Source organism: Phyllobates terribilis, unplaced genomic scaffold (genome assembly GCF_046119375.1).
Source record: "Phyllobates terribilis strain yellow unplaced genomic scaffold, ASM4611937v1 Scaffold_11__3_contigs__length_659146591, whole genome shotgun sequence".
Lineage (NCBI taxonomy): Eukaryota > Metazoa > Chordata > Amphibia > Anura > Dendrobatidae > Phyllobates > Phyllobates terribilis.
The window spans coordinates 55,207,424-55,235,390 of NW_027362771.1; the positions used below are offsets into that span (position 1 = coordinate 55,207,424).

Consider the following 27,967-nt stretch of genomic DNA (forward strand, 5'->3'; position numbering starts at 1 on the left):
CCAAAATACCTGTCGAGAGGTGTAGAAGTCTCATTGACAGTTACAGGAATCGTTTGATTGCAGTGATTGCCTCAAAAGGTTGTTCAACAAAATATTAAGTTAAGAGTACCATCATTTCTGTCCTATTTCATGAGTTGAATTTTTTTTTAAATTCTGTGGACTCAGGGTTGAAAAGAAATGTCTGACTTTCATTTGTTAATCTTCATAAATTTTTAATCTATTATTACTTTTGTCAGATTCAAGTTATTTCTGTGACTATTGTGGGTTTTTCTTTCATTAAACGAGGGGTACCAACAATTTTGACCACGTGTGTATCTGTTGCTCCAGCTCTATTCCCACCCAGTTCCACTTCCTTCTACTTTACTGGCAGCCTATACACTATGCGACGTCAGACAATGGAGCTGTCAATCACGCAGGAGGAGGCGGCACTGGACCAGGGATAAAGTTGGAGTCACAGATTCTTCACAACTACCATAATCCTTCAGCCTTATTTTCATATCAATTCAAACACTGATTTCTCAGTAATGGAATAACTCAATGGCCAGGTAAAGGTATTGCTGGACTTGTCTTTGAAAGATCTACATGCGCATGTAGATCGGGTGTGAAATCCTGCTAACAGATTTCATTTAATCAGAAGACAGCTGACATGTAAGAAATAGAGGCAGTTATAACGTCTGGACAGTATAAAAAGTATAATAAACTATATATGAAAAAATGTTAGAAGTACTTATAATTTTATGCTTACATTTTTTTTTCACAAAGGTTCACTTTCTTGTACATGCAGTTCAAGTATTTTCTCAGTTTTTATATTTTTGCTTCATTACTTATTTTTTAGATCCTAAGATAACTACAGAAGCTGATACAGAAATTTCTACAGAGTGGGAAATCAAGACAATCACAAGCACTTTGAAAACTTATTTAAGGTATTTTGAAAATGCATTATTGTAAATGTGATTGGTAAATTCAAGTACTGCAGTTCACAAGTATATATGTTCCATCATTGGTGGTGTTCCTTTTATGAGTTGTAGTGACTCTAGTAGTTTTTCAACAGCTTACATTTGGTGATCCATATGCTTAATACATAAATATGTGTCTTACTGCCAGTTACAAAAAGTCTTTAACTCTACTGCTGAGCTAATGTTACTATGACACCTAAAGGCCATGTGCACACTTTTAATATTTGGTGAGTTTTTTACCTCCGTATTTGTAAGCCAAGACCAGGAGTGGGTGATAAATACAGAAGTGGTGACGTGTTTCTATCATACTTTTCCTCTGATTGTTCCACTCCTGGTTTTGGTTTACAAATACTGATGTAAAAAACTCACCAAATACTCAGCGTGGCCTTATGGTCTTTCAGTTGTTCTGAAGTCCACACAGCTATCACTATATTTGAATAGACAGAACATTGGCTTTTTGCAAACACATGACTAAGAAAGTGAGAGCTAACTGGTATCTCAGGAGTTAGCTCCTCCTGAAATGTAACTACTGTGCACACTTGACCAGGCTCTGGTGGTTGATCTCCTTAAAGGTGTTTTTAAACAGACAAGTATATTTTAATCAATTGATCTTGGAATAATAATAATTTCCACTATTGGATGTGTTTAAATAAAATGTCTCTGTGCTGAGATAATCTTAGAAATGTTCCCACTGTGTACTGCGTAATGGCTGTGTCTGACCGTACAGGAACATGGTCTGATCATACCACAGCTCCTGGGCAGGGGAGGAAGTAAAAGAGTATACAGACATTACAGCAGGGGATCACAACTGATTTTTTTCTGTGAGGTAAAACATTTCCCTGCCTTTTTTTAAACAATGTTTTACTTCAAAGGAAGAATTATTTGCGATCCTCTGCTGTAATGTCTGTATACTCTTTTGCTTCCCCCCCGTCCAGTATCTGTGGTATGATCAGACCATGTTCCTTCACGGTCAGACACAGCCATTACACAGTACATAGCAGGGGCACATTTATAAGATTATCTCAGCACAGGAACATATTATTTAACACATCCAATAGTGGAAATTATTATTATTCCAAGATCTATTGATTCAAATTAACTTTTGTTCATGTGAAAACCCCTTTAACAAGCTGCACACTATGTAAGATAAACGCCCTCACAGCAGATTGAGAGCAGATAGCAAAAACTAGTCAATTGTAAACTTGCTTATTTTCATGCTGTCTAATTAACTATAACAATTTCATTACATAAATACTTTAGGTATTTCAAATAGTTTTCAAGTCAGCAATGCTAAAAACCTATATGGAGCAAAGAAATGTAATATATTGAAGATTATGTGCCATGTTTGAACCATTACCTCACTCGTTTTTTTGTTTTTTTTCCTCCTGAATCTTGGTTACCTAAAGACAGTAGAAGAGTAAATGAAACATGGTTTCAGATTTTTGCAGTCTGTAACTATGGACATACAAAACAATATAATATTCCATATGAACGTTTAAACGAATACTAATTGTAGTCGCCTTTTTGTAACAGCAAATATCTTTTTAGCAGTTCTTGCTAAATGTCCCATCATTAATTTATTGCTTTACTACTGAGAACCAAGTGGCTTTTATCACCTTCCAGACAGGATGATTTTTGTGCTTTTGCATTTGTTTTTCCCTCCCTTCTTCCAACAACCTTTTTTATTTTTCCATTCACTTAGCCATATGAGGGCTTGCTTTTTGTGGGATAAATTGTAGTTTTTAATGAAACCATTACTTTTGCCAGTCCAGTGTGGGGTCAAATTGTGAAAAAAAAAAAGCAATTTCACAGTCTTTTGGGTTTTGTTTTTATGGCATTCATTGGGCACTAAAAATAACCTGGCAACATGATTCTTCAGGTCAGTACAATTACAGCAGTCATTTTTACATTTTTAGAATTTCTGTATTTAGAATAGTAAGAATATGTGGGGAATTTTTATTTTTTTTTATTATATTTATAAAACTTTTTTTATTTTACTTTATTTTGAACTTCTCATTCGATTGCTTATACTATATACTGCAATACCAGTGTTGCACTATATAGTAAAAATCATGGTCCTCTTTAAATGCAAGCCATAGGCTGGTCTTTACAGGAATGCCTTAATGGCTAGCGCATGGATATTGAGCAGACCCTCATTTGCCATAGCCAGCTATTGGTACCCCGAAATTATGTTGCTGGGGAACAATGTGGAAAGGCATGCCCCCTGGTTTGGGCATTTATGCTTTGCGCAAAATGCTGAGCTTAAGCGTTTAACCGCAGCTCAGCTCCATCCCCTGCTGTTAGAGACAGATGCTGGCTGATTACCGCAGCCGGTGTCAACCAGGAAAGATGCAAGGTCAGCTCCTGAGTTTGCACCAAAGAAAGGGAGCTGGCATATAATGCAATTGTAGTAAATGCAAGCCATAGGCTGGTCTTTACAGGAATGCCTTAATGGCTAGCGCATGGATATTGAGCAGACCCTCATTTGCCATAGCCAGCTATTGGTACCCCGAAATTATGTTGCTGGGGAACAATGTGGAAAGGCATGCCCCCTGGTTTGGGCATTTATGCTTTGCGCAAAATGCTGAGCTTAAGCGTTTAACCGCAGCTCAGCTCCATCCCCTGCTGTTAGAGACAGATGCTGGCTGATTACCGCAGCCGGTGTCAACCAGGAAAGATGCAAGGTCAGCTCCTGAGTTTGCACCAAAGAAAGGGAGCTGGCATATAATGCAATTGTACGTTATATGTCAGGAAGGGGTTAAACATAATAATATAAGAACTGTTGCATAGGCCATTTTTTATACATGTTATTGGAAAATGTCATTCATAAGAGTCCTCTCTACTAATAGACTGGGAACTAAATCAAATTCACCATGTGGTCAAGTAAACATATAGGTTAATATTATTTAATGTTTTCATAATTAGTAAGGTTGAACAGAGACAGATCCCTTAAGTCGATCCTAGAATCCTACATCGTTAAAGAGGTTTTCCTTTCCGGCAAGCTGGAATCTCTTAGTATTCTTCTGGGACAGAGCCGAATCCTAACCGTGTACTTGATAGCGAACCCGTATGGTCCGATAATGCTATTAACCTGCATATATAGGGTTAATCTGCAGCTAATGGCATTATGGAGGTGCCTAGCTGCAGTACTCTAAGTGCGGCCCCCAGGAGAAAGTTTAACTTTATTCTCCTGGCAACTGTTGGTCTTCAGTCATGCAGGCATACTCAGAGCAATTAGTCACCACTCAGCACTGAAAGTGGCAACTGTGAAATAAATCCTTGGATGACTGTTGCATCTGAAGAAATCTGCTACCTATCACTTATAATATTTTATTTTTCAAAAACCGGGTCAGGACAGCACAGAGGTTAGCATTGTAGCTTTGCAGCACTGGGGTCCTTGGTTCAAATCCCACCAAGGACAACATCTGCAAAGAGTTTGTATGTTCTCCCCGTGTTTGCGTGGGTTTCCTCTGCGTTCTCTGGTTGCCTGTCACACTCCAAAGACCTACTGATAGGGGCTCACAATATAAATTCCCTATCGGGACAGTGATGATGTCTGTAAAGTGCTGTGGAATTAATGGCGCTATATAAGCAAGCATAATAATAAATCTTTCTGAACTTGTCCACTAAATCAATCATCACAACAATGTGTCGCTGAGAGTGATCTAATCTGTGTTTAGTGTTTATTCTGTTAAAGTATGTGTCATAGAATGCATTTTTTCTAAAACCTGTATTGCACTTGAATAAAGATAGGTTCTCTTTAACTTAACGTCATCATAGTCTATCTGTCGATTCATGCTGCCCAAACCACGTGCACTATAAATCAGAACCTGGCTGCCCGATTTCAACTAGTTAAGTTTTACTCTGAAATATTCTGTAGTTTCAAAGAAACTATACTTTAAAAATCTGGCCAGAAACCATATTTTGAAAATATAGTTTTAAAAGCCAGCTCATGCCTATCATTTCTCTAGTTGATTAACAGGTCACTTCAATGTGTGTACTTGGCGAGAGACCTGTTAAACACCTGGAGTGTTGTAGGGAGAAATCGGCCAGGGGTCATGTTGGACTAGTCTCCGTTCAGCTCTCCAAACTACAGGGTGGGCCATTTATATGGATACACCTAAATTAAATGGGAATGGTTGGTGATATCAACTTCCTGTTTGTGGCACATTACTATATAGGAGGGGGAAAACTTTTCCAGATGGGTGGTGAGCATGGCGGCCATTTTGAAGTTGGCCATTTTGGATCCAACTTTATTTTTTTCAATGGGAAGAGGGTCATGTGACACATCAAACCTATTGAGAATTTCATAAGAAAAACAATGGTGTGCTTGGTTTTAACATAACTTTATTCTTTCATGAGTTTTTTACAAGTTTATGGCCACTAAAATGTGTTCAAAGTGCTGCCCATTGTGTTGGATTGTCAATGCAACCCTCTTCTCCCACTCTTGACACACTGATAGCAACACCGCAGAAGAAATGCTAGCACAGGCTTCCAGTATCCGTTGTTTCAGATGCTGCACATCTCATATCTTGATGGTATGGTATATGGGGTACAAAGATAGTGGGGCCATTCTTCATCAATTGAAACCTCAATGCCACTGGATATCTGAAATTGCTACATGATGATGTGTTGCCCTCTTTATGCACTGAATATGGCACGCTCCCTGAGTTTTTCCAACAAGATGGTGCACCACCACATTATGGGTGTCAGGTCCGAGCATTCCTACATGAACAGTTTCCTGGAAAGTGGATTGGTCGTCGTGGGCCAGTTGAATGGCCATCAAGGTCTCCCGATCTGACCCCCTTAGACTTTTATCTTTGAGGTCACCTGAAGGCAATTGTCTATGCTGTGAAGATACGAGATACTAATGTGCCACAAACAGGAAGTTGATATCACCAACCATTTCCATTTAATTTAGGTGTATCCATATAAATGGCACACCCTGTATATTTTTTTCTTCAATGCTGGAGCATTTCAGAGAAATGTATACCTGTCTGCAATTGTGCTACAAGGCTCTTTGTTCAGGAACCTCTTTTGTCTCCAAATAAATCTGTCTAAGCTATTTTCACACACTGCGTTGTTTTCTGCAAGCAAAACCTGCTCTCTTGACAGTAATGAAGCTGCTTACAAAAAGCAGGTTTTGCTGCGTTTTTCAGTATCCCAAAGTTCAGCTTTGCTTCCACCACAGAAACATGAACATGGTCACCAATGCAAGACATATGTTAAACCATAACATTTTTGGAAAAAGGGGCAATTTGATCAAATTATTTAGTGGAACAAGATGTTTGTCTGAAAAAATAGTGACTCTTATGAACTAAAAAGTTCATATGAGTTCATGAAAAAATAAACAATTACAAATGTAACATCGGGTGGAGATGAATTGGTCAGGAATCGTTTACCTAAGGCATTGGCAGAGCATTGAGTTTGTAGGACACGGTTTACTTTTCCACTTTGGTGGGCCCTTGAGTTGATCAGGTAATGTTAAATTTCACACCTTGGTCAGCCAATGTTTACATTGTACACATCACTAATTTAATTAAACTGTTCTAATCCTAACTGCCATGTGAGCGGAGACCAAGACATTATGGTTTAAACTTGGGAAAATCCCAAAAATAAATGTTTCACATACTTCTGTACATGCTTTTTTTTTCACTAAAAACGCAGTAAAACCTGTTACTTGCGTTTTTGCTGCGTTTTTCCACTTGCTCATTTCTTTTTATGGGTGAAAAAATGCTGAAAGAGGTGACATGCTCCAGTTTTCAAAAACGCAGCAGTTTTCCAATTCTGTCAGGAAAAAAAAAAACAATGTGTGTGCATGAAAATTCTGAAATCTCATAGCTTTTGCTGGTACTTTAAAATGCAGCTTTTAATTTGCATAAATTTGCATAAAACCTGCTGCAAAAATGCAACATGTGAACATAGCCTAACGTAAAAAAATAAATACTAAACACGGAGGAGGGAGATGATGCTGCAGATTAAACATCAGACCACATGTAGAGAAGGCAGTGAATGACTTGTGCTTCCTTCAGCTTCACACCATGAGACGATCACCTAATCAGCAAAGTTAAAGTGTGTAAAAGTACATTTCTGTCTGCACTTCATCTAAGGCCATATTCACGTATCCGCATAAGGCTGTTGAGTTCAGGTCAGAAGAACCGCTGCCTGACCATGCATCTCGGGCCATACTTGAACCATGAAAGACTGATGTCTAATTCTGGCCCTATATACATCTAAAAAATGATGCCTAAAAGGCATTGTTTTTTTTGTTTTTTTTAAAGTTTGAACATTTCAGATAAGTGATGCATGTCATGTACCTTTTTGTTTTTTTTCTATTGCAGAATGCTTCCAGGTCCCCTCATGACATACCAGTTTCAAAGAAGCTTTATCAAAGCTGCTAGTAAGTGTTTTAAGAACTTTAAAATAATATATTGGTTTGTGGTGTTGATTTGATTTTTGAAAAGTTTGAAGAAAGAGTAATAATGTTTAAAAATCACAAAATACAAACTTTTAAATAAGAAAAAGAAAACATCTGACAGCTGGCAGACATAGGAAAAATCAAACAAGGCGACCGCGATGGGTCAAATAAAAAATTAATACTTTGAGACGGCCATACATATAGCCAGCATTTCTGTATGAGCTTTGGGATTTTTAAAAGATCAAATGTAAAACAGCAATTTTAATTTTTTTTGTGCAAATCAATTGTACAAATAAAAATAAACAACTTTGTAATGTATCTTATCAGAGAAATCTGCTGCTTCTCCTCCTGAACTGTTCATTTATTCTTAAAATTCTCAGTTTACATGTAAAATTAGTATTCAGATTATTACATTACGGAGATGACAGTTGCTACTCTATATAAATTCTGTATAGCGGTTGCGGATGAGTAGCTAGAAACAGAGCTCCTCCCTTCGCCTACCCCTCCCGTATACACAAATATCTTATCAGTAGCAACTGTCATCTCCTGTCTCAGTAATGATTTTACCTGTAAATTGCGACTTTTAAAAATGAATCATCAGGTCTGGAGGAGAAAGAAGCAGATTTGTCTGATAAGATATATTGCAAAGTTGCTTATTTCATGTGTACTATTGATTGATGAAGTAAAAATGAAAATGACTGTTAAGTCAGTATCCAGATCCATTGTTACTGCTCTAGTCTCCGCAAATCCGAAAATTCGCTCCATGAACTCCAGGTTCTCTTTTCCCCCTGCCTTAGGAAGAGTCTTTACTTGCTGATAGTAAATGTTGCTTGACTAATAGTTGTACACAATCTGTAGTGTCAAATCTGCGTCTGTATATATACTTATGTGAATTCAGGGGCGGACATACATTAGTGGAACCGGTGTACTCGCACAGAGCCCAAGAGATAAGGGGGCCCACATCCAGCTCCAAAGCAGGTGGGATTGTGCATTATGACGAGCTATTGGACTCCAACGGGCCCATATATTGTTCTTGCTCTGTCTGTGTCCTCTGCTGTGTGAATTAAAATCACATCTGGCATTCCATGTCCATTTTAAGTGCTCTACTGTACGAATTCTTTCTACTATTACTTTGGGTAAGCAATAATCCGCTCCTTCATAATGTTCACCTGTATCACTTAATTTACTTAAGCACTCGTTCAAAGGAGCGTATTATATGTACGTCAGCTTTCCGTGTTGAGGTTGAACAGCACACTGGGCATTACACAGATCAATGCCATTCAATAGGGCTGTTCAGATGAGCGTTTTTTTCACATGGACCGAGTGTACCTCCGGAAAATAAGTCCCTGCGTACGCTATTCTCTTCTGTATTTTGAATGAGACTCAACCATTCAAGTCTGAATATGCACAAAAAATGACTTCCATATGGATCAACAGTATTAATTTTTTTTTTTATACGGATACTTTGTAATTATTTAACATAGGAAACTGTATTTGGTCATGTACATTTCTTAAACTGTCGATGTATAAAAATGGATGCCATATGGCTGTATAAAAAAATAAAATAAAAATAACAGATACGTGGATGAAATATGGGTGACAATGCTGATAAAAATTAAGCATTTTAGGGGATAAAACACAAACAATTTTTCGTATGCATGTCTGAGCCCAGTCTAGGGGTTGTACTGCTTATCTCTTACTACTTTCTGGTGACATTTGGTTTCTCTGAAAGACGTATTAAAAGTGTTGGTCCTCCACTACTTATAACTTAAACTGTATACGGTAGTTCATAAAAAAAAATCTAGTGACATTATGATTTTATTTCATAGGGCCCAATTGCGGTTTTTCCAATTATGGCGTCGCAACATTTTTGCCTCGCTCCAATAAAGCGGTTGGAGTACGGAAGGGGGGCATTGAAAAATTCATGATGAGTGGTGGCGTGCCTTGCACCACAAATCTTACTCCAGTCACTCACTGGTGTAAGATTTGCGGCAAGGTGCATGCTATGCTCCTGATTCATTAAGAGGCATACGCATGTTTCTGGAGAAATCCATGCACACATGGTACAAGGGTCAATCAATATTGGATGCTCGTGATCTACAGGCCCTCAGGCGGCACTGCATTATAAAGTTTATGAATCAGTTTTGTACTGAGTACTTTTAGAAATCATTGTCTATGAACACAGTTTTCTGCACAACACACAAAGGCAAGTAAAGCAAAGAAGAAGCCATACATATGAACAATATCCAGAAATGCTGCCATCTTCTCTGGGCCAAAGATCATTTAAAATGGTCTGAGGGAGAATGGAAAACTGTTCTGAGTTCAGATGAATCAAAATTTGACTTTTTTTATGGAAACCACAGACTTTTTCCTGCAGACTCAGAGCAGAGGGACCATCCAGATTGTTGTCAAAAGAAGTGGGGATGTTACACAATGGTGGAAGTGGTTCTGGTCAACTTTTTTGAGATGTGTTGCTGCCATCAGTTTTCTAACAGAGTTTAGTGGAAATCACCACGCTCCTTAATCGTGATTTCGAAACTTCACCACAATAGATCTGTATTCACCTAATGCAATCTAACTTGAAAAATAGGAACGGTAATTAACTTTGTGTGCTAAGGATCTATATAGATGATAACATTATATATAAATTTAAAGTTCGTAGATGTAGAAATATTGTCTGTAATGTATACCAACCTTAGCAATGGTTTTCTAGTACAGGATAAATGGTCAGATTTTTCTTAGAAGTTAACCCTTAACGACCTTGGGTTTTTCTGTTTTTGCATTTTCATTTTTTGTTCCCCTTCTTCCCAGAGCCATAGCCTTTTTATTTTTCTGTCAATATGGCCGTGTGAGGGCTTATTTTTTGCAGGACGAGTTGTACTTTTCAACGCCATCACTGGTTTTAACATATCATGTACTGGAAAACAGAAAAAAAATTCCAAGTGCGGTGAAATTGCAAAAAAAATTCAATTCCACGGTTGTGTTTTTTTTTACCACATTCACTGAATGCTAAAACTGACCTGCCATTATTATTCTCCCAGGTCATTACGAGTTCGTAGACACCAAACATATACAGGTTCTTTTTTAATTAAGTGGTGAAAAAAAATCCAAAGTTTGCTAAGAAAAAAAAAAAAAGCGCAATTTTCCGAGACTCGTAGCATCTCCATTTTTCGGGATCTGGGGCTGTGTGAGGGCTTATTTTTTGCGAGTCGAGCTGACGTTTTTATTGATACTATTTTGGGGCAGATGTGATGTAAATGCCCGTTATTGCATTTAATTTCAATGTTGCGACGACCAAAAAAGTGTAATTCTGGCGTTTATAATTTTTTTCTCTTTACGCCGTTTACCGATCGGATTAATTTTGTTTTTATATTGATAGATCGGGCGATTCTGAATGCGACGATACCAAATATGTGTATGTGTTTTTGTTTTTTTTATTTGATTTTGAATGGGACAAAAGGGGGGTGATTTTAAACTTTTTATATATTTTTTATATTTTTAAAAACATTTTTTTCCACTTTCTGCATGCTTCAATAGTCTCCACAGGAGACTAGAAGCTGCAGTTATCTGATCGGCCCTGTTACACAGAGGCGATGAGCAGATTGCCTCTGTGTAGCAGAAATGTTCACTTGCTATGAGCGCCGACCACTGGGTGGCGCTCATAGCAAGCAAGACATGACAACCACAGGGGTCTCGTGCAGACCCCAGGTTGTCATGCCCACCCATTGGTGACGGGGTCACTGACTGGCAGGGGGTTAATGCCGCACTTCCGCCACGGCGCTGTTAAATGCCGCGGTCAAAGATTGACAGCGGCATTTAACTGGTTAACAGTCACGGGTGGATCGCGACTCCACCCGCAGTTGTTGCGGGCACATGTCAGCTGACATGTGCCCGGTTCAGTCCCGGCTCGGCGCCGGAGCCTGTGCTGAACCGGGGGTGATGGTCTAGGGCGTACTAATACATCCCAGGCCTGTAAGGGGTTAGAATCAATAATCAATTAAAGTGAACCTGTCAGCAGGATTTTGCTAAGTAAACTACAGGCATTGTCATGTTGGGGCTGCTGCACTGATTAATATGATACCTGAGGTGAAGAAATCCATCTTGTGGCTCTTGTGTAATCAGTGTTTGCAGTTTTGAGTTAATGATATACCCATGCTCCAGAGCAGGACTGTAGGTCTTATCTTGATGTTATAGGCCAGATCAGCAAGAAAAGACCTGCCCGTGCACAGTGACGTCACAAAAAATCGGAAAAAGAACAGACCAAAATAGGTACTACGCATTATGGAACATGCATTTTCCTTCATCAGAGACTAATTTTCCTCTACTAGAAAAGCATTTTAAAGGTTGGTACACATTGGAGACAATATTTCTGCACCTACGAACTTTTAATTTATATATAATTTTATCATCTATATCATTTCTTGCTACACACGTAGTTATTTATTATCAATTTCTACAAGAGCTAAACATTTTCCATTTCATTTAAAAAAAATAAATAAATAACTTTCACCTTCTGATATCTGTTCTATGTTTTTAATGTGAATAAAATATGATTATAAGAGTTTCTAAATCGTTGCATTCTTGATTTCTTTACATTTTACACAGTGAAAGAAATTTTGGTTGTACATTCCCTATACCTAATCGTATTTGTTTTCTTTTTCATTTTCATTGAAGAGCTAGAGAGCCAGGAGACCCGAATAAAAGAAATACATTGCCTGATCCACCGCTTGCCAGAGAAGAATAGACAAATGTTAAACATGTTAATGAAGCACTTGGCCAAGTAAGTTGATGGTGTGTTAATAACACTAATTGTTTGTCAATTTCCCCAAAATTCTGAACCTCCTTTGTGTTTGTATCTGGACTAGTGCTGATGTTCCAGAAGTCAGGGTAAGAGTAGGTGATGAGTCTGCAGGGAGACATTTCTAGCTCTCCTGTCAAAGTTCTCACTGACATAATGACTGCAGAAGGAATTATTTCTAACAGCTAAATTCTACCCTTTTCATCTTAGAAGTAAAATAATAATTCTTGCACTTTTTTCGGTAGTATTTTATAAGAAATATGTGCGGTAATAAACTATATTTGAGAAATGCCACTGTATTTTATATGGTAGGAATATTGTACGAGTAGAAGTGCTCTTTTATGTGTAGGTTTTGCAGAATGAATTTAGACTTTTACACTTATGTGGGCTCGATTTTGACTGGTATACAGTGATCTCTCTGGCTGGTAAACCCTTATCTGTAGTAAAGAAAATTTAAAATACACTTACTTTTTACAGATATTTCTTTTTAAAGAGAACCTGTCTTCATGATTATGCATGTTAAAGTAAAGGCATGACCGGCCATAATGGCGCTGTTATACAGATTTAATAGATACCTTCAGTGAAGAAATCCACATTTTGGTTGTTGTTTAATCAGCATTTGAAGTTTGGGTTACATGAGCTTTAGGTGCATATTGTCAAGAATGTGGGTAGGGTCTTCGGTTCCTTCCTTGCCCCCCTGCCTGCCTCTGGTGTCTGTATCATCCTCATGTTTTAAAGTAATGCCTTAGTATACTAAATAATATTTCCAGCTACAGAATCAGTATGCTGAATTTCTATATCATTGTCTCTCACAAATTCTTAGAATATTGTGATAAGAATTATTCTCTGTATATTGCTATCACACATCACCCTCAAAAAGTTACCGCCATTGCAGTGCCAGTACAGAGTGCCGGCCTCCATGTGCCAATACGAAATTGCACCTTGTTCACAGTCCTGCATTCTTCTCTACATTAGCAGAGACATAAGGCCAACCCTTAGAATTTTGCTATCTCATCCTGTTCCAATTTGGAATCAATTCTAATGAAGTCAGACAAAATAAATCTTTTATTGATCACTTTCCAGTACATTTCTGTACATTCACGATTATGTCGAATCTTGGTTGCTTTTTTTGCCATAGGCTTAGATGCCAGAAGTCACAGACAACACATCTACTTGCTCAGCCACTTTGTGACCACCATGACATTTCAAATCTCAAACCTTGAAAATACATGATGAGATTTCCCAATTATTCATAATCCCAAGTAATGTTGATGGCTTTTTTCTCATCCTGTGAAAAGCAGGCTCATGTGTGTTACATTTGGACTTCACTCGCAGAATGTGTTTACTTACTTTTGTTTGAGTCTGATTTAAAAAAAAATGTCATCAAGGCATATAAACCCTCAACAGGGTCTTTCTTTGGCTCTATCTGTAAAAATAAAGTCTATACATAAAATAAGACACATCTGGCTACTAAAACTTTGTCATTCATAGGGGCCTTGTTTTCACAAATTAGCAAATTGTGATTTTCTATTAAATGATACAGCTATGTATTATTGCTAAAGGCTCAAATGGAATTAGTAATGATGTTAGTGGGAAAAATGTTCTTATGTCCATAGGCTTGATTTCTCATTTATATATGGTATCTTTTGACAGTTGAGGCGAAGTGCCCGCGATGCAGAATTGCTGCATATTTTTTCCACATCTCTCTGGCAGGAAAAACGCATGTGGTTTTTACATGCGTTTTTCCTGCCAGGTAGAAGCGTTTGTGAAGCGTTTTTGCATGCATTTCTGCATGCGGGTTATCAAGCGCTTTTCCAAGAGATTTTAGCATAACTTGGAAAAGTGCTTGACAACTTGGTCACACTTTATAAATCCATTCAACCGGCATGGATTTATATAGTGTGATCAAGTTAATAGTTGAAAAAAAGAATAAAAATGGTAAAAAAAACAAAAAAACATTATACTCCCCTTCCAATGGCTCCCGGTCTTTTCTCTGCTGCGTCCGGTCTCTTGTACAGCTCGCGGTGGTGTGAAAGGTCCTTTCATGATGTCATTTAGTCATGTGACAGGTCACGCGACCGCCGACGTCACATAATGTTAATTTTTTATTTTAAATTCTTTTTTTAACAGGTACCATGGTACCCAGGTCTGGATGAGTCTCCTCTTCTCCAGACCCGGGTACCATCCGCACATTGAATCGCTTAATATCCGCATGTGCACATGTAGTCATGCGGATATTAAGCCATTCAATGCAAGTCAATGGCGGCAATTACGCTGCGTGTACGCAAAATTAATGGACATGCTGCGTATTTTTCCACAATGATAATCCACAGCGGAAATTTCGCAGCATGTGCACAGCACATGCGGATTATCATTGGAGAACATGGGGCACGTATAACCAAGCGTTTAAGCGTTTTCGCTGCAAATATTCCACAGCAAAAACGCTTGAAAAACGCATAGTGGGCACGCAGCCTAAAGGTACATTTACACTGCACAATTTTCATTGACTGTTCTTAGGAGCACTCATTTTACCATAATAGTATAGTATAAACAAGCTGCTGATCACTCGACAAATGAGCCAAAACACTAGTTCGTCAGGTGAAATGATCTTTTAGTTTGCACAAAATTTCACTGTTCTGGCAGCACACTGTCCTGTATAAACAGGACCTGCACTGCCTTGTATGGCGGCAGCCTATGAGAACTTATAGATCTACTACAGATCATTCACTGCGCATCTGAAGCGCTGCCTGCCTGTGTAATCAGATTTTTAAACTACTGCTCATTGGTAAATGTATCCCGACCGATGGTCATTTAATGCTACAAAGTTGGTTAAATGTATGAATGCTTCTCAACACACATTTCACACACACAAGATTGGGCCACATTTTAACGTCATTATTATGGCATGTAAAACATGCACCCCCACATATTCCATACCATGGACTTGGAAATCTGACTATTGCATATTAAAAACTCTATAGACCTTGTGACATTTGTATACCGTAATTACAAATTTCTTAAACTGCATATAAATGAATCTACTTTCCTGACCCAAAGTTTGTAGACCACTAAAATCATCCTTAACAACAAGCTTTAGTTTTGTACATATCATGTATCTGAGGACCTAGAATGGCCCATGGAAGCCCTTTTACCTGAGCTCTAAACCCAGCTTTGGATTTTTTACATATAAACCCTATTTTCGTATTTCTTAATACATACTGGAACAGATATCCTTCTCCTCCTAATCAGATACTTTCCACACTATATATGTGCAAGACTTAACCCCTTCACCCCCTAAGCCGGCTTTCACCTTCATGACCAGGCCAAATTTTACAATTCAGACCAGTGTCACTTTATGAGGTAATAACTATGGAACGTTTGAACGGATCACACGGATTCTGAGATTGTTTTCTCTTGACATATTGTACTTCATGATAGTGGTAAAATTTCTTCGATATGACTTGTGTTTGTGTTTGTGAAAAAAAGGGAAATTTGGTGAAAATTTTGAAAATTGTGCAATTTTTAAACTTTTAATTTTTATGCCCTTAAATCACAGCGTTATGTCACACAAATTGTTAATAACATTTACCATATGTCTACTTTTCATCAGCACCATTTTTGAAACCTTTTTTTTGTTGGGAGGTTATGAGGGTTAAATTTGACCATCAATTTCTCATTTTTCCAACAGAATTTACAAAATCATTTTTTTAGGGACCACATCACATTTGAAGTGACTTTGAGGGGTTTGTATGACATAAAATACCCAAAAGTGACACCTTTCTGGAAACTAGACCCCTCAGGGAATTTGTCTTCACGTGTGGTGAGCACTTTGAACCCCCAGGTGCTAATGTTGAGGCGTAAAAATAAAAAAAATCAATATTTTCCCACAAAAAATGTTTTTAGCCCCAAATTTTGCAATTTCACAAGGATGTCAGGATTAAATGGACCCCTAAATTTGTTGTGCATTTTCTTCGGAGTACGCAGATATCTCATATGTAAGAGAAAACTACTGTTTGGGCGCATGGCAGGGCTCCGAAAGGAAGGAGTAACTTTTTTGGAATGCAGACTTTGATGGAATAGTCTGCAGGTATCATGTCGCATTTGGAGAGCTCCTGATGTGCTTAAACAGTGGAAAACCCCCACAAGTGACCCCATTTTGGAAACTAGACCTCTCAAGGTATTTATCTAGATGTCTGGCGAGCACCTTGAACCCACAGGTGCTTCACAGAATTTTACAACTTTGAACTGTGAAAATGAAAAAAATATTTTTCCCACAAAAATGTTGTTTCAGCCCCTAATTTTTTTCATTTCCAAGAGGATAGCAAGAGAAAATTGGCCCCAAAATTTGTTGTGCAATTTTTCCTGAGTATGCAGATACCTCATATGTGGTTGAAAACTACTTTTGAGACACAATCCAAAGCTCAGAAGGGAAGAAGCGCCATATTTGACTTCCGATTTTGCTTCACTGGCTTAGGGTGGCATGACACATTGGCAGAGGTGCCAGAACAGCAGACCCCCCCCCCCCAAAAAAAAGAGACCCCATTTTACAAACTACATCTCTCAATGAATTCATCTAGGGGCGCAGTGATCATATTAACAACACAGGTGGGTCACAGAATTTTATACCATTGGGCAGTGAAGAAAAAATAATTAAATTTTTACCACCAAAATTTTGTTTTAGCCCCAAATTTTATTTTCACACTGGGAAATGGGTAAAAATGGCAACAAAATGTGTCCCCCAATTTCTGCTGAATGTAGATATACCCCATATGTGACTGTACAGTACTGCTTAGCCATACGGCGAGACTCTGGAGGGATGGAGCGCTATTTGCCTGCTGGAGCGCAGATTTTCCTCAAATAGTATGAGGACTCCATATACAGAGCCTCTAAGTGCTAGAAGAGCAGGATCCTCCCTCAAGTGACCCCATTTTGAAAATTATGCCCTTTTGGGAATTTATCTACAGGTGTAGTGACGATTTTGACTCCATGGGTGTTTTCCAGAAACAAACCGCAGTGGATGTTGCTGAGTGAAAATTATAAACTGCCATTGTAGTGACCGGTATGTTGTAGAGACCAATACGTTGTATTGCTCAGTATGTTGTGCCCAGCTCATGCTTCTGGAGACATGCACCCATAAATTAGGTGGGCTCTCATCACTGCAGAAATAACAATCATGTGGACGCTAAATGTAGTTTAGGCACACTGGGACTCAGAAGTTTTGAATTTAGGAGCCCAGAATTTGCTGAATTTCTTTTGGAGTGTGAGCAGCCATTTAGCTTTTCTAGAGCCTTTGTACTACCAGTAACGTGGAAGCATCCTATATTTCCGATAACAGATGACGGACCTGAGTGGTGACTTGCTTTTTTTGTAGATTAAGTTGAAGCTTTGTTGTAAATATTTTACATAACATTTGGGATCACATTTATCCTGCGCTCTACGCTGAGCACTTACATTAGTGTTCAAAATAATAGTCCAATATGACTAACCAGATTAATCACTGTTTTTGGTATAAATTATATTACCACATGTCAAACAATTTACCAGTTGGTGCAGTAGATTTTAAGAAAACCAACAGACTCGGCATTCATAATCTGCATGTTTTTGAGTCTGTGTATTTGAATGATTAATTGAAAGAGGGTATGTTCAAAATTATAGCAATATGGAGTTCAATTAGTGAGGTCAATCATTCTGTGAAGAAACAGGTGTTTAGCTAAAATGATCTCCAATGCTTTAAAATGGAAGGGAAAACCAGAGAGATGTGGAAAAAAATGGAAGACTACCATTCGAATGGATCGAAGAATAGCCAGAATGGCAAAGGCTCAGCCAATGATCAGCTCCAGGATGATCAAAGACAGTCTCATATTACCGGTGAGTACTGTGACAGTTAGAAGATGCCTATGTGATGCTAATCTCTTATTAAAAAGTCCTTGCAAAGTCCCACTGTTAAAGAAAAGACATGTACTGAAGCAGATACAATTTGCCAAAGAACACATCAGCTGACCTAAAGAGAAATGGAGAAACATTTTGTGGACTGATGAAAGTGAAATTATTCTTTTTGGGTCCAAGGGCCGCAGACTAGGGTTGAGCGAGTATGTTCTGTCCGAGTATGCTCGGGCCGAGCTCCAAGTATTTATAGCTGCTCGGTGATATGGTTGAATCGCTCCCGTGTGCATGATTTGCAACTGTTTGACAGTTTTATTACATGTGAGGAATGTGTAAGAAATAGACATTCCTCACATGTAATAAAACTGTCAAACAGTCGCAAATCATGCACACGGGAGCGATTCAACCTTATCACCGAGCAGCTATAAATACTCGGCGCTCGGCCCGAGCATACTCGCCGAAAGGGTTAATAGAACATACTCGCTCAACACTACCGCAGACAGTTCGTCATACGACCCCCAAACTCTGCATTCAAGCCACAGTACACTCTGAAGACAGTGAAGCCTAGTGGTGCAAGCATCATGATATGGGCATGTTTCTCTTACTATGGTGCCGGACCTATTTACCACATACCAGGGATCGTGGACTAGTTTATATATATTAAAATACTTGAAGAGGTCATGTTGCCTTACAATGAAGAGGATATGCCCTTAAAATGGGTGTTTCAACAAGACAACGACCCTAAGCACACCGGTAAACAAGCAAAATGTTGGTTCCAGTCCAGCAAAATTGAGGTTATGGAGTGGCCAGCTCAATCCCCGGACCTTAATCCGATCGAACACTTATGGGGTGACATAAAAAATTCCGTTTCTGAGACGAAGCTAACATGTCAAAAAATTGTGGGATGTAATCAAAGCATCCTGGGCTGGAATAACAGTTGACAGAAGATGGTTGACTCTATGCAACATAGATGTGAAGCAGTTCTAAAACAACTGTGTGTATACAACTAAATATTAGGTTAGTGATTCACAGGAATGCTAAATCCTCAAAAAAAAGAGTACATATTGTGAGTTTGTAAAGGTAAATGCAGACACTGCTATTTTTTACAACAGCCCATTGTTCATTTTCTTGTTATTTTCTGTAAAGTAGTTAAAATTTATATATATTTCTCTTCATGTTTTGAATTAGAAAACAGTGTGCAATGTTCCCAATGCATGGAAATAAAAACTAGTATAAAGATTTTGTGCTTAACTCATGTTTTTGAACACACTGCTATTATTTTGAACGCTAATGATCATCGGGGTTTCCTTCTAAATCTCCGAGTGAGATGATTCAGAATTAACCCTCTAGGGATCCATTCACTATAGAGTCATTCCATGTCAAGTGGACCAGTGGTCCCCACTCGACCTTCTCCGATTTTGCTGAAAATTTATAAGGATGTACATGTATGTTTGAAAAGAGGTTCTGTAAATTTTTAGGGCCAGTTCTCAAATACATTGGGCACTGTTGACCTTTAACTGGAGGTTCCACCAAGCCTGCGGCTTCAGCTAAGAGGATTTTGCAAACTTTGGCACATAGCCATTAGAGTTCTATACTGGCTATGATGCTGAAATTTGGCATACTAGCTCAACTTTTGCTGCTAAACACGATAAAATTATTACCGGCTATGACAAAGCAATATTTCGGCCGCAATTTTGTGTCAAAGTAGCTTGTAAAACACGTCGCATAAAATTTATGCCAAACTTTGCCCATATATAACTCAAGACCAAAAACCAATAGTAACTGGTGCTTTGCCCTGTACACCAAGCATCTACATGACTTTGCATTGCTGCAATATCACGGTCAAATCATATGTATTTGTGGAAATATTCACACCCACATATGATGAAAAACTTAAAAAAAACAAATTTTACCTATTTTTAGGTCAAATTTCTCAAAAAGGGTACCCCTAAAATATATTAATTATGATATCATTAGAAAGAGCACATTTTTCTGTACTATGATCATTGTTTTTTTTTTTGGAGTCTCTCAGTTTAAGAAAAGAAAAATGCCACTGAACATGGTGTTATTTATTAATAAGCAATGAACGGTAACTGCACTATTCAAACCCTTGCGTTGGTCCATGGTGGTTATACCACAATCAATTCCCTAAGAATTGGTATTATAATCCTATTAAGAATTGTAATAATGATGTCTTTCGAGAATTGTCAGCCCCATCGCCTAGGAGCCATGGCCAATAGCCGTGCAAGGCCAGCCGTGGGCGGTCTCTTTATCGCAGGTTCCGAAGCCTGAGGGTGGGTGTCTTTGCCTAGGATCCCAAGCCTAATATTGGGTATCTTTTGTTGGTTCCCAAGCCATAATGTTCAGTCTAAGTGGTCTGGAATTGTTGCTGAATTTGCAACATAATCGGTTCAGAGAAGCTGTATTGTCGGCCCATTGCTGTTGCAGCTGGTGCTGGAATTATTGCAATGATTGACTGCTCGGGAATCCAGCATGTATCATTTCTCACAGGCCTGTGAAAGAAGCTAGCTGGTCCATGAGGATGCATAAAATTTATTAATGCATCATGGTCGTCGACTGAAATTTCAGAAATATTTCCAATCCACCAGTTCCTATCGTAAATGCAGGCAATGTATTGCCCTGGCTGGAGGTTTGCAGTTGGCACAAAAGGCATTTCTGATCTGACAGATCTATCAACATGGGCAATGAAAGATGATGGGTCATTTGACAACCTTGAAATGCGAATCTTTTTGTCAGCAATTGGCACAAACTGGTGATTTTCTCTCGTTCCAGCAATTGTATGTCCATCTTTGAACCTTTCCTCTTGAACTACCCGTATTTCGTCAATTTTTTCTTTTGGAACAAAAAAAAATTTGATTCCATGCAGTTGCTCGTTGCAAAAGTTGAATAAATCCACCGGGGTCAATATTTGGTTTTCAGTTGGGCGTTGAAGACTGGCACGAGCTGCCAACCTCTTTGCTGTCCCTCCAATCCCATCACAGGGTGACTTTCCATGACTGGTACCAAAAAAATTCCATTCAGCGCTGATATTGAAATCAGCATTGTGGTGGCACAAGTTGAGAAAATTTTTTACATTTTTGTACTGGGCTGCAGATCCATCGCTGAAGTAGTGGATATGACGAATCCTATAGAAGAGAGTCTTGAGATACTCCACAATTACTGTTAAGAAAGTGTGGACTGCAACTGTGTCAAGTCGTGAGCAATCACTGATTATGCACAAGCTGATGTTCTGAGCAGCTTCACCATTTAACTCCTTGAAGTAAATTACAAATGGGTGTACTGTAGCTTGACTATTTTCCCAGTGGAAACCTTGAATGGCATCTTGAACAATAAATGAGTAATTTTCAGCAAAGTCCATAAGGATCACAAGCTCTCCAGGTCTCAGATTTTCCTTCAACGATTTCAAATAGCTACTTTGATGCTTGGCGATGTAGTGATGGCTACAAAGTTTATAAATTTTCAAAACCAATTCTTCAATGAAATCTTCTATAGTCAGTTGTTTGGTATCAAGCTTGTCTCGATCAGTGTGAATCCATTGTTTGAACTCCATAATATCTTCAGGGTCACTGTTGACAAACACATTGACTAGAAATTCTTTTAAAACTTCAGGACCCGGGCATTTATCACAACGGCCAAGCATACAGTCCTTGGATTCAATTCCACAGACCATTTTGCATATGAGCTCTTTGTAGTCATCATTGATTGGGCATGCTGCAAGCATTAGTTTGACATTTTGGTGAATGGTACACACACAAACGGAATGTGTTCCGAGAAGATCCAACGGTTACGCACCACTTTGGCCGAAGCTCACAACACTTGGAAAATCCAATTTCAGGGCCATTCCGATCCCGATAGGCAACAAACATTTCCCTCATATTGCTCAGTAATAGTCGCTTTTGCATCTGATTTTTTTCTCCTGCTATTCGCACTGATACATAGTCTTTTTTACCAGGGCACATTTGACTGAATTCATCATCCTCAAAAAATGCCTGCACCTTTTTCTTCACTTCCTCAGAAACTTTCTTGCCACACTTGATTCTAGGTAAGGCTAAGATCCCATGTTCACATTTAAGCTTTCGAGCTTGTTTGACCATTCGTTCAGAGACACCGAATTCGTCTGATATAGCCTTAATGTACCAACTTTTAGGTGCCAATGTCAAGATTTGGACCTTTTCTGCCCGACTGGACACCTGCAGCTTTTGCTTCAAATCTGCCAAAAGGTGATTGTAATCCAGACACATTTTGCACTGTGCTGTTTGCTCAATGTCTTTCGGCTCAAGCCCTCCAATTGAAGCAATCTTGCTAGAAAATGCATTTTGTACCTGGCTTATCTTTCTCCTTGCATATCAAAGTGAATCCCGCTGGCTTACCCGTGGATATTTCAGAGGAGAGATGCCAATGGATGTTAAGCTTGAATTTAGACTTTCAGGAGAACATTCCATTCCATCTGGATCTGATTCAGAGGAAACTGGATCAGCTGATTTTTTCCTGTTAGCAAATTCTTTTCGACATGATGCACACATCTTCTGGCCAGGCTTCACATCATTCTTTGTAAATTCGTTCAACTGGTCAGCTGCTAACAAATTGATAGCTCGCAAATTCTTTTTGGTGTTATGACCTTTCTTCCCAAAAGGATTGCAACACGATTTTTGCAAATGCTCATATTTGGTCAAGAATGAAGCTTCATGGTGTAAACAGATTTGTGAATGTTCGTCAAAATTTAGTCCCACTCGTCGACACAGCAATTTCTGTTCATCCAATCCAAAGCTTGTAAACTATTTCAACTCATCCTTGCTATGGGTGAATGTCTTAAGGTGGCACTTCGAATTGTTCGCAAGGCCGATAGAGCACTGGGCCGATTCTTCATCAATTTCATTCTCCATCGCTAAAAAATAAATAATATATGCATTAAAATGTAACAATAGTCAATAACTTTTCATAAACAAAAAGGTTTATAGGTTTTTGATTATAATAGACATTGCTAGCAACAATACAACTCTGTAACATGTGATAAGAATGTGAAAATCAAACACAAAATCAATGCATTACGCGCATAAATAACACCATGTTCAGTGGCATTTTTCTTTTCTTAAACTGAGAGACTCCAAAAAAAAACCCAATGATCCTTGTAGAGAAAAATGTGCTCTTTCTAATGATATCAGAATTAATATATTTTAGGGGTACCCTTTTTGAGAAATTTGACCTAAAAATAGGTAAAATTTGTTTTTTTTAAGTTTTTCATCATATGTGGGTGTGAATATTTCCACAAATACATATGATTTGACCGTGATATTGCAGCAATGCAAAGTCATGTAGATGCTTGGTGTACAGGGCAAAGCACCAGTTACTATTGGTTTTTGGTCTTGAGTTATATATGGGCAAAGTTTGGCATAAATTTTATGTGACGCGTTTTACAAGCTACTTTGACACAAAATTGCGGCCGAAATATTGTTTAGTCATAGCCGGTAATAATTTTATCGTGTTTAGCAGCAAAAGTTGAGCTAGTATGCCAAATTTCAGCATCATAGCCACTATAGAACTCTAATGGTTATGTGCCAAAGTTTGCAAAATCCTCTTAGCTGAAGCCGCAGGCTTGGTGGAACCTCCAGTGAAAGGTCAACAGTGCCCAATGTATTTGAGATCTGGCCCTAAAAATTTACAGAACATCTTTTCAAACATACATGTACATCCTTATAAATTTTCAACAAAATCGGAGAAGGTCGAGTGGGGACGATTTTTAAAACTGGTCCACTTGATGTGGAATGACCCTATACTGAGGCAGCAGAATTACTCTGGACTCCATCTGGCCTCTGTTCAGTAGTGTCCTTTTTTTTTCAGAGGTGTACAAAACTGTGGCCAATGGCGCATTTATACCTGCCTAAAAAGACCGACACCGCCAGATCAGAGATCAGACAGCGTCCACAGTGCCTCCATCTGCCTCATTATAGGGAATCTTCCGCCAGAGGTTCCATCTGAATCTCGTATTTAAGAGATTTACATGGAAAACACGGTGTAAGAGCTCAGCGCAGAGCACTGGATAAATGTGCGCTGAGCCATACTGCGATCTTTGGGAGACATAATGAACAAAATAAACAGCTGGTAAAAGATTGGTTTTATTTATTTTTTACAACTTTCCTCGTGCAGTGTAAGTGATTAAATGACTTTATTCTTTGGGTCGGTGCAATTACAGCTATATCACGTTTATGTTTGGCAGCTTTCACACACTAAAAGGCGTTTTTTTTTTGCTCATCGCCATATTTTGAGAGCTATAATTTTTCCTTATTTCGGCCGACAGAGTCATGTGAGGGCTTATTTTTTGCGGGTTGAGTTGACATTTTTATTGGTAGCATTTTTGGGCACATGACATTTTTTTTATCGCTTTCTACTACAATTTTTGGGAGGCAGAATGATCAAAAACCAGCAATTCAGGAATGTTTTTTTTTTTTTTTTTATGTTTCAAGTGTGGTAAAATTGATGAGGCTGCTTTGTACCTTTGCGTCAGTACGATTACAACGATACCACATTTATATAGGTTTTTTTATGTTTTGGCACTTTTATGCAATCAAAACTACAGTATTTTATAGAAAAATAATTATTTTTGCATTGCTTTATTCTGAGAGCTATAGCTTTTTTATTTTTCCTCTGATAGAGCTGTATTGCTGCTAGTTTTTTGCAGGACAAGATGACATTTCAGCGCTACCATTTTTATTTACATTCATCTTTTGATCACGTTATATTCCTTTTTTTGTTCGGCAGTATGATGATAAAGCATTGTTTTTTTTTTGTCTTTTTTTTTTTTACGTTCACGAAAGGGATTAAACTAGTGGGATATTTTTATAGGTCAGGTTGTTCTGAACACGGCGATACCAAATATGTGTACTTTTTTTGTTTATATATATTGTAAGGTGGCATAGTCGATGGGAGGTATGTGTCACAGAGATGGCTGTCCTCTGTGATTAACCCGGAGTGTTGCTCTAGTGCACGTAAGCAGTAAGGGGACTGATTGGTGCACCTGGGACCGGGTTACGGGTAGTTTGGAGAGTTGGGCGGGTCCACCTACCCACATACCTCACCTCTGGGTGTGGTTAACAGCCTATACAATGGAGGCTGTTGTTTGGCACATGGTCTGTGTTTGGAGGGAAAAGGCCTCCTGTGTGTTGTTGTATCCAGACTGAGCCAGTGAACTGAATGCCATCCAGCCTGTGTGACCACAGGACTGGCTAACCAGAGACTTTGCCTTGAGAACGCTTTACTTTCTTTTTCCTGCACAAAAGGCTGTTTGTTTTCCTTTTGCTGGGTTTATGAAGCAACAAATCAACATGGACACTTAGAGGAACACACCTCCTGTTATCCCCCGGTGCACCCAAGTGAGTAGAAACTTATATATATATGTGTATACATGGTATTATATATAGTATAAATTTATATAAAAATATTTATTTATGACTACAATATTTTTTTTTATTTAGTTACAACTTTTTTTCACTTTGTCCCACTATGGGATTTTCACTTTTTGCAGGCTGATCGCTTTTATAGCATAGGAATGCTGGAGTATTGCTATACTGTGCAAGCGGTCAGCGCTGCACTGACAGACAAACTTGCTAGATCATGCTGTGGTGACCTGAATGTTGTCATGATGACAATCGGGTCAGTATATCAACATTTGGGCACCCGCGATGATGTTGCAGGGGCGCCAATCTAAGGGCAGAGGGAGCTTCCTCTCTCTGCCTGCTCTCTAAATGCTGCGATCAATTTTGGGATTTCGGGAAGTGTCGGGAGCAGTGCGGCACCATTCCTGGGACTGAGTGCCAGGTGTGAAATGATACTGACTGCTACACCCGGCACTCAGTGGCGGGCGATCGCGATGATGTAACCATACGTCTAAGGTTGGTAAGTACTAGGCAACCTGGACATATGGATGCGTCAAAGGTCGTGAAGTGGTTAATACTAATAAGTACTTTATAAAAATAATAGTGTCCATGTGAGTAAGACCCGAAAATGGAGCAACATGTGAATTTATTCAATAAATTAGAAAATAACATGCTTGTGGTCATACCTGTTCTATGGGTAGAATAGCATCACAGATGGGGGTGGTATGTAAAGACACCCCACGTGTATCACAGCACTTGATGCTTTTCTCTTTGGTATCTGGATTTGCTACAGCCAGTTCTTTATGTATAGAGATACACACTTGTCTCACCTGAAACGAACATATAAGCACATTGGCTATAATGCAGTGAGTGCAGAGTGCAGTGAGGGTCGGCATTTCCCACCCATCACTGAGCCTCTGCGGTTAGTCCCCTGTGATAGGTCAATTCACATCACAAGTCCTTTCATAGATGTCTTACGGTATGTTCACATAAACGTATTATTGGGTAGTGTAAAAATCTGACCTCACACGGACAACACACTGACCAATGTTAGCCCAGGTGCTAGTGCACATGGACTACTTTTCAAATAGATCTTGGGTACATGTTAAAAACATGACTGCATCTTCTGGTCAGGTCCAATTTACAGCCGAGACTAGTACATGCATTTAGACAGCTCCTGCACCCATCCGCCATGTGGACAGGCATGTGGAGCAAGTCATGCTCGCGATTTGCAGACATAACTGGTCCACTAAATTCTGTTGTCACATGAACTTAACCTTAGTGACCTTGTCAGGGGCACATAACCATACATTTATATATCTCAAAAGACGTCTATGTAATTGTACACTGAACAATGTGCATGTAAGGCCTCATTTGGACGTCCATGATTTTTCTCCTACGTAAACACACAAATTGTTGTTCATCAGTGTTTAGGATTCCAGTTTCATCAGTGTTTGGTCAGTGTGTCAGTTTTACCATCAGTGTTTCATCAATCATTTTTCACTGATGAAAAAATAAAAGAAGTAAATCAAAGCTTCTCCTGTCAATTACAATATTAATCACTGACATCACACAGATTGTTCATGGATGCCATGGTTAATTTTGATCCGTGATTTGGAGCAAAAACTGGCATGTCCTGTGATTTCTTGCGGACAATTCGGTCTGCCCAAAACGAAGGTATGTGAACAGCTGAAAAACTATAACGGGTACATGTTCTATCCTTAAAAATCATGGATATGACACGTACGTGAAAAATGGACGTCTGAGTGAGGCCTTAGTGAGAGGCCTTACTTCTCCTACATCAATTGGTAATCACTTTGATAACAGATATTGTTAAGCCCTCATATGCATTAGACTCATCATAACCCGCCTATATTGACTGGTTTGGCCATCTATCTAATATGTATGGGAGCCCCAGAAAAATTTGTGGGGGCCTAGCAGGGAAATATTGAACCTACATATACTTTTTCAGATTGCCAATAGCATTTTCTTCCAGATAATTAGCCTTGTTCAGACATGTCTGATGATGGCACTCACATGGAGAACACAGGAGCGCTCGTTCAGTTACTGTGTATCAGAGCTAGCCAAACGAACAGCCAGACAATCCTTTGGCGGACAACAGTCTAATCTATGGTGGGCAGTTAAGATGGTGGTAGAGACAGAAAATAGTGTTTACAATATCCATCATTAGGACCTTGAAGGAACTGATTCTTTCAAGGAATCATCTATGCAGCATAATTGCAATAGTAAAGTGTTCATCAATATCACACATGTATGTGACTATAATTTGGTGCCACTGAAAGCTACGACCCATTTTACAAAAAAAAAACACCCCATTAAAAAGCTATGGCAACATGGAAATAAAAATGCTTTGGCATATTTAAACTTGGCATCTCTGTAAAAATAAAGTCAACTTGTTACCAAAAACATTATACTATAAAATGCATTTTATGTACCCCAAAATTATCATTAAAAAATGCAAAACCTCCCTTTACTGCTATGTCAATAGAAAAAATAGAAA

At 38.7% G+C, this 27,967-nt stretch overlaps 1 protein-coding gene across 3 annotated transcripts in view; it reads left to right on the plus strand.

The window, feature by feature from the left end:
* The window catches only part of ARHGAP26 (Rho GTPase activating protein 26), a 608,729-nt gene that overhangs the window by 284,681 nt on the left and 296,081 nt on the right, over positions 1-27,967 (plus strand). For all 3 annotated transcript variants that reach the window (XM_073651266.1, XM_073651268.1, XM_073651267.1), the window contains exons 15-17: positions 836-923; positions 7,298-7,356; positions 12,049-12,154. In XM_073651266.1, coding sequence (XP_073507367.1) covers positions 836-923; positions 7,298-7,356; positions 12,049-12,154 — 253 coding nt within the window. The remainder of the gene's footprint in view (positions 1-835; positions 924-7,297; positions 7,357-12,048; positions 12,155-27,967) is intronic.